The sequence below is a fragment of the Pezoporus wallicus genome, unplaced genomic scaffold (assembly GCF_028554395.1).
Source record: "Pezoporus wallicus isolate ANWC-B61680 ecotype Strahan unplaced genomic scaffold, APGP_CSIRO_Pwel_v1 contig_7731, whole genome shotgun sequence".
In the NCBI taxonomy this organism is placed as follows: Eukaryota; Metazoa; Chordata; class Aves; order Psittaciformes; family Psittacidae; genus Pezoporus; species Pezoporus wallicus.
In genome coordinates this window covers 1,547,934-1,555,636 of record NW_026635361.1, presented here as the reverse complement: position 1 = coordinate 1,555,636, position 7,703 = coordinate 1,547,934, and the positions used below count along the sequence as shown (strand labels likewise).

General features: G+C 55.6%; 1 protein-coding gene across 1 annotated transcript; it reads right to left on the bottom strand.

Annotated features, from left to right (window-relative positions):
- Positions 1–2,125: 2,125 nt before the first annotated feature.
- Positions 2,126–6,989, bottom strand: SCAMP5 (secretory carrier membrane protein 5). The gene is made up of 6 exons (XM_057421510.1): positions 6,911–6,989; positions 6,495–6,623; positions 4,143–4,299; positions 3,335–3,436; positions 2,670–2,787; positions 2,126–2,570 (listed from the first exon to the last, which is right to left on the bottom strand). Exons 1-6 carry the CDS (start codon positions 6,915–6,917, stop codon positions 2,376–2,378), a joined length of 708 nt encoding a protein of 235 aa, XP_057277493.1. The 5' UTR covers positions 6,918–6,989; the 3' UTR covers positions 2,126–2,375.
- Positions 6,990–7,703: the final 714 nt, after the last annotated feature.

Below are 7,703 nucleotides of genomic sequence, written 5' to 3'. Positions count from 1 at the left end.
GGGCCGGCCCCGGAAGCCGAAGGGCACGCTGGGAAACCCTGATTGGTTGTGGAGGGAAGGGGGCGGGCCTGAGGCGGTGTCATGGCGGCGGCGGCGGCGCCCGGTACCGTCCCGTTCGTCCCGCTGCGGTGGGGGCCTTTGGGCCTTGCACCGCGGTGGGGGTTAGAGGTGGCGGAGGACAGCAGGAAGGTCATTGCGTGTGAGAGGACGGAGCGAGGGGCACCGCGCCATGAGCGGCTCTCGGTCCCCGCAAGCAGCAGCGGGCAGCACCCGGCGATGGGAGCCCTTCCATGCGGGAGGCACACACACGGGGGGGGAAGCACGTTAAAGGGCTGCCCATTCCTTGTCAAGCAGGGGCAGGCACATCTGGGGTGGTCCCCCACCCTTCCGCACACAGCTTAAAAGCCGCATTTGTCAGGTGCAAATAAGCACCAGGAAGAAGGCAAAGAGGCAGAGAGCTCTGCAGAAAGCAATGGGGAGACCTCAGTGAAACCCTGCATCTGCCAAAGCACCTGCACATCAGCTCTCCCACCCGCGGTGCTGGGATCCCAACCCAGGTGAAGAATAAGGGTGCAGGGGTCTGGTGTCCAGCCCAGCCCCATGGCAGGGCAGGGGGCTGGAGCGCTGGTGGCCGCAGGTTGAGGAGACAGAGCGGAGAGGAGGGTTAGGTGCTGAAGCAATGTCTGTTAGTTACAGCTCGGTACAGTTATCATCAATGCAAAAGGTGAAGTCACTTTCATTGCATCACTTCTCAAGACATGGATGACAGAGCACATGGTTTGGCATAGTCAGTTTTCGGCTAGCTAGAAATGAATTGCACAATATTTAAACCTGATTAAGTACATAATAGGCTCAGCAAAGGATTACTTTTCTCCTTAAGTTTTACACGTATATACACACGCACACACACGGACAGGCAATTTATTGTTAGCTGCAGTTTAGTCTTATCAGGAGACCACTGTCCACTGCAGAATGACTGAAGTGACATCCTTAAGAGGGGAGCTCGGCTTGGGATTCAGTTTGGGCTGCTTTCCTAGGACTTGGAGAGAAATTTGGCATATTTAAAGTGCATTTAGAGTCTGAAAAGCATCTCTGAGAAGGAGCTTTCCCTGCTCCTGGTCCAGCAGCATCCATTAGCTCCCCTTGACAGCCCAGGAGGTGTTGGTCTGAGCTCAGCTGCCTCTGCTGAGGTGCCACATCATTATTTAAAGCCCAAACTAACCCCCACCTGGGCATGGATTGGGGGCTGAGAGGAGCAGGGATTTCCACACCAGAAGCTCAAGTGAGCAGGAATCCTTCTCCAGCAGCTTGGAGGTTTCCGTACGCTCCTGCACACCTCAACAGCTAAGAGGGACAAATCCTGGCCTCGCTATTTACACAGTACACAGGTGGTATGTGCTTGATGTGACCCAGAGCAGTCCCCAAGAACAGCTCCTCTGAGAAACACTGCCTGTTCTATAGCTGCTTTTCAAGAAGCCTTTACAAACCAGCCTCAGGAGGCAGAATCTGGAATGGAAAGGTTGTACCCCACAAGGAAAAACCTGTCCTCACTCCCCAGCACATGCACACACACACAGCACACCGGGGCTCCTGCCCACGGACACACACAAATACTGGATGGAAGCTACTCATTTACACCACCACACACGGAGAGAAGTTGTAGATCCTGAGCCAGGGTGTAGGGTAGGAATCTCTCGACTTCCAGCATATCAACAGCAGGATGGAGGGGTTCTTTTCTGCCTTATCCCCTCTTTTTCTTGGTTAATACTAACCCAGCCAGCCACCTTCTGGTTAAAAATCAAGGGAAAAAGGTGAATTCCCGGGATGGCTTGTCCTTGCTGAGACAGTGGTGAGTGGCTGGGTGCTACCAACTCAAAGAGAAAACACACACATCAGAAACCTGTGCCTCAGGGCTTATTCCAAGAGGGAAAATGGGTGCTGGTTGCCATTTGTATCTTTCCCTTTTAGGAGTGGGGGCTTTTGGCTGATGGAGTTCTAACGTACACCTATCACCACAGGAATTAAAAACCACCACCATACACTAGTTCACAGGGAAAAGGAAGACACGTGAACGTACATGTAACTACCACACACACACACACACACACACACACACCAAGAGCCCTGCGGGTCAGCTCACAGCCTCTTCAAAATGAAAGGGAAAGGAGAGGAGAAAACAAAAGCTCCAGACAGTAACGGGGAGGAAAAAGAAGAAGAAAACAAATCCCAAATGATCTCGTTACAAAGAATAGGAAAAGAACCGTTATGGTACACTCCAGCTTTCTGGAATAGCTGCAGAAATCCAGCTCAGCCTTCCTCCTCCTCCTCCTCAATTTCTCCCCAAGATCTGGTGCCTGAGGACAGAGTCCTGCTGCTCACATCTCGTTGGAGTAGGTGTAGTTGGGGGTGGCCGAGTACTGTGTCTCGTGCTGCATCATGGCCCCCTGCGCTGCGCCCATGGCAGCGTTCTGCGCTGCCTGCTGCACGTGGGGGTTCTTCCATGCCCCAGTGGTCCACTCCTCCTGGGCTTTGCTGAAGCTCCCGCCGCTCCCCCGGTAGAACTTATGCACCTGGGAAGAGAGAATCCACAGGGATTGAGGGACTGCAGCTCCCCCCAGCCGGCCAGGGGGGCAGCAAGGGAGCCCCAATGTGCTGCAGCGCCTCCGTACCATAGTGAGGGCGATGAAGGAGAAGACAGCCATCCCCGTGAACAGCACAGTGGGAATGAGCATCACCACAGCTGAGCCCACGTTGGTCCCAAAGAAGGAAATCGCTGCAATCCAGCCACTGCAAGGAGAGCAAAACAACTGGAATGCTCAGCAGTGTGGGCCTCCCCAGCTGCCAGCATCCCCCTGCTGCTCCTCACAGCACCCACCCAAGAAGCCACTTGGGCACCAAGGGTGCTAAAAACACACCAGGAGGACACAGCACCTGTGCAATGGTGATTTATAGAGTCCCAGATTGGTTTGGGTTAGAAGGGACCTTAAAGCTCATCCAGCTCCAACCCTTGCCATGGGCAGGGACACCTTCCCCTAGAGCAGCTTGCTCCAAGCCCCTGTGTCCAACCTGGCCTTGAACACTGCCAGGGATGGGGCAGCCACAGCTTCTCTGGGCACCCTGTGCCAGCGCCTCAGCACCCTCCCAGGGAAGAGCTTCTGCCTAAGAGCTCATCTCAGTCTCCCCTCTGGCAGGTTAAAGCCATTCCCCTTGGCCTGTCCCTACATCCCTTGTCCCAAGCCCCTCTCCAGGTTTCTTGTAGCCCCCTTTAGGTACTGAAAGAGTGTTATAAGGTCTCCCCTCCTTGCATCCAATGCAAGAGCAGCACCTTCCTTACCAGACACCCCAGCCAGGAATTCCCACCGCCTGGATAATGCTGATCACCAGCTGGGCCATGAAAGTGAAGAAGAAGGCCATGAAGCTGAAGGAGCTGTCTGTCCTGCAAGAGAAGGCTCAGTCACTCCCTACACATCCATCCCTGCTGCACCACAAGGGGAGGGAGATGCTCCCACGTCTCAGACCCTTTAGGGGCAGAAGGTGCTGTGGTTTAGTGAGAGGGTGGTGAGAAGCAGAGCACCAGAGCACAACTAAAGACAAGGGAGAAACTGAGAGAGGCTGAAGGAACACTTGGGAAAGCCACAGGGCATCCAACCCTCCCCATGGCTCAGCCAGCTCTGCACATCAGGCCGCTGGGCATCCGTGTTTGGACACAGCTCTCTACTCACATCAGCTTCACTCATCCCATATGGGGAATAAATACACCCCCAGCTCCTAGATCTGGGAATACTGCACTGAGGATCAATCTCAGTAGTGGGATAATGATTACAAGCACCTTGAGGACTTGTGGAAAGCTATAAAAGAAGCCTCAAGGATGGGAGGGGAGGGCAAGCTGGCATCCAACTGCCTCCTCACCACTCCCCTAGCACTTGGTGGAGGCCCACAAAGGATGTCTTTACACTGTATGGCCTCAGGGCATCCCAAACACCCTCCCTTTGAAGGTTAGAAAGTAAAGCTAAAGGGCTGGACAGAAAGAGCAGAAATATCCCCAGATCTTCAGGCAGTGCCCCAAGCGAAGCACTAACCGGTTGGGAAGGGAAACAAACCCAAAAGCCCATGAGAAGCCAGGCTGAGGAGTGACCACTTACTTGAAAGCTTTGTAAATAGGTCTAAACCAGCAGACATAGGAGCAGGGCGTAAAGAGAATGAGCCAGAGAATTGCCAGTCCAAAATTAACAGCTCCACCGCCTCCAATGAGCCATGCGAGGCAGCCAACGAGATTCACTGCCAAGGTGATGCTGTTCACTGCAAACACACACACACACACACACAGAGGGAGCAGAGGAGCACGGACACAAGGATGTCAGTGAGATACGAAAGACCCCAGGGATGTCCCTGTAGGGCTGACCTCCAATCCTGGATGGATTACCCTTAAATTAAGATGCCTGAGTGCAGGAGGGGTCCCCAGGCTGGCTCAGCTTGAGCTGAGGAGCAGGGGAAAACATATATTGCTTGGAACTGCAATGTGTTAAGCAGGCCCAGGGCTCATGGGGCTCTTTGGGAACAGCCACAGCCTCCTGCTGCCTGCAATCTGGGGCACATTTCCCCCACCAAGAGGAAGCAGGAGGAACCCAAGCGCAGCTCCTTCCCTGCCTCCAGCTACAGCTTTGCTTGTGGAAGAGCTGCCTGAGCTACAGCCCCCAGGAGCCGATGCCCTGAGCTGCCTGTGCCCGCCTCGGCAGGTCAGGGGGGCAGCCTTGCCCGGGGTGAAGGCGGCACAAGGGCAGGCACTGTGCAGCCCAGCCGGGGCGGACACAGCACAAAGCAGAGGAGCCTCAGCTGCATCCTGACGCCTCGGGCTCTTGAGAATGATTCATTATTTGGAGGAGCACGAAACCCCTCCCACTGCTGCCCACAAGAGAGCTGCAGCTGCAGGAGAGGCAGCGGGGCACTCGCTGCTCCCTGAGCACCCCCAGGGACCTTTCAGCCTCTGCTGGGTGCTTGTGGGCGCGTTACAGAGCAAGAACAGGCAGATCAGGCTGGGGAGGGAGCTGGACACCCCCAAGACAGGTTCCCCAGGGAGGCACAACTTCTTTTGCCTCCCTTTGCATGGAAAGGCTGCGCAAAGTGACAGGGGCGTTATCCCAGGGACATGTTCCTGATGGGATGGGGCCCCCAAAAGCTGGAGCAAGGTATGGCCGTGGGGGTGCTGTACCAGAAGCAGAAAAGCCCAACCTCTCCAGTGCTAGCTCAGCTCCCCATAACCTGCCTCCAAAGCACGTGGCACTCCCTGGGCATCCCAGCTTCCAAAGTTCAGGGGAAACGCCTGCTTAAGGAACCAAGTTCTTCTAAAAAGGAATAGAGCGATGGTGCCAGCTTGCCCTGAGCAGCACACACACATTTCCACGCATGGTGGGGTGTGATCTGTCCCTCCATGGCTCTTCTCCCCACTCAGGATTGATAAGGATGAGAGGCCCAGGGTAGTTTCAGGAGTCGGAAGACAGTGAGAGCTCTGTTAGCACAGCACGGCACACAGAGGCATGCAAGAGGAGCAGGCAAGAACTGGCGTGGGGGAAGCCGCAGGCTCCCATGGTTTGGATGTCAAGGTCACCCCAACGGCCCTTGGGCACTGAGCCAGCTCCACACCTCCACCCTGGAGCCTGGAAGGGCTGAGCACAGGGGATGCTGCAGCCCACACAGAATCAACCAGGCTGGAAAAGCCCTTTAAGCTCCTCCAGTCCAACCATTGCCCAGCACTGCCAAGGCCACCACTAACCCACGGCACTGAGGCCTCGTCTCCACGCTGTGTGAACACTTGCAGGGACGGTGACTGCAGCCCTGCCCTGGGCAGCCTGTTCCAATGCCTGAGCACCCTCTGGGGCAGGAATTGTTCCTCAGCTCCATCTAAACCTGCCCTGGTGCAGCTTGAGGCCGGTTCCTCTTGTCCCATCCCTTGTTCCTTGGGAGCAGAGCCCAGCCCCTCCTGGCTCCATCCTCCTGTCAGGCAGTTGCAGGGAGCGATCAGGTCCCCCCTGAGCCTTCTCTTCTCCAGACTGAACCCCCCAGGTCCCTCAGCCGTTCCTCATCACGTTTGTGCTCTAGGCCCTGCACCAGCTCTGGTGCCCTTTTCTGGCCTCGCTCCAGCCCCTCAATGTCTCTTGTAGTGAGGGGCCCAGAACTGAACACAGGATTTGAGGTGCAGCCTCACCAGTGCCCAGGGCAGGGGCACAATCACTGCCACTGGTGGTGATATAAGCCAGGATGCTGGGGGCTTCTTGGCTGCCTGGGCACAAGCTGCTCATGTTCAGCTCCATCAATCAGCACCCCCTACTCCTTTCCCATGAGCAACTTCCCACCCCCCAACGGGTTTTAATGGGAGACCCCAAGGCCTGGAGGGGCAGAAGGGCTTCCCCCAACCTTGCTCTGCTCTTCCAGCCAGGAGCTGCCTTTGGAGAGGAATGGAAACCACAGACCCTCCCGAGCCCTTCTCGGCCACTCACGCATCCAGAGGTAGTAAAGCCGCTTGGCCATGGTGCGGTGCTGCGGCGGGATCTCCGCATCGAAGTCCTGGTAGAAACATGGCTTCAAGGGGATGAACTTTGGCAGGGGAGGGAAGTTGTTCACTTTCTCTGCAATAGAGTTTCACCGCCATTGGGCACTGCACAGAGCTGAACTAAATCAAGGTTTCCCACCGAGTCTCATTCAGCCCCAGGAATTGACGTGTTTCATGCAGGAATTAAGGATTTCCCCTCATAATCACCACCCCCAAGCATCGAACAGATTTAACCTTCACTGGCCACGTGGATCCTGCAAGCATGGACACCTACAACACTACCAGGGACTAGTGAGGGGATGCGATGTCCAGCAACACCTCTCTTCAGAGGTGAGGGGCAGCCACACCAGAGCCCCCCCGTACCTGCCATGCTGGCACACGCTCAGCCTCTCCTTTCCACAGGAAAAGCAGGGGGGAAGAAAACCCAGGAGCTTTCCCAGAGCTGTAGGAAAACGAGAGAAAACGAATGATGTGAAGAGCTTCCACCTTCCCCCTGCTCCAGAACAGCTCAGGAAGGCGCTTCGCTTTGGCAACAGAGACGTGCTATTCCTGCATCCAGGCTGTCTGCTGGCACCTGGCTGGCAGCAGAATAAATCCTGGCTCCGGCCTGAGGCTTCACACCGGTTAAGGCAGGAGATTAAGAGAAGATCCAGTGATGTGGGGCAGGGCGCAGGCTTCGCCTCCCACTCCCGACTGACCTACATCCAGCCCCTGGGAGAGGAGCCAGGCTGGATGGCAGCAAAACGAAGAGCCCCACGAGGCAGCCTGAAACCCTCAGTTTCATGACCTAGCCCCCAAACCAACTGATTTATTTATAAATTCCCATGTTTACAAAGCATTCCAGCACAAGGAACTACCTGGCTCCATGGCAGCACCCATCTCTGCAAGCCCAATTCCAGAAACCAGGCCGGAAGGGAGCAGGGAAAGCAGCTGAAAATACCAGCTGGAAAAAACCCACAAATGAGTGGTGATTGTCACTAATGAGTCACTTGAGCGCTGGTTTAAGGATTACTCACGGCATTCGGAACCTGGTGCTGTGTCTTGCAGGTGGAGCTCAGAAAATGGAGCCAAATTAAAGCAAGAATGAAGAGGTTTTCAATCCGAGCCGCTCTGCCCATCCCACCTTGCCCTCTCCCAGGTGGACAGACAGCAGCAG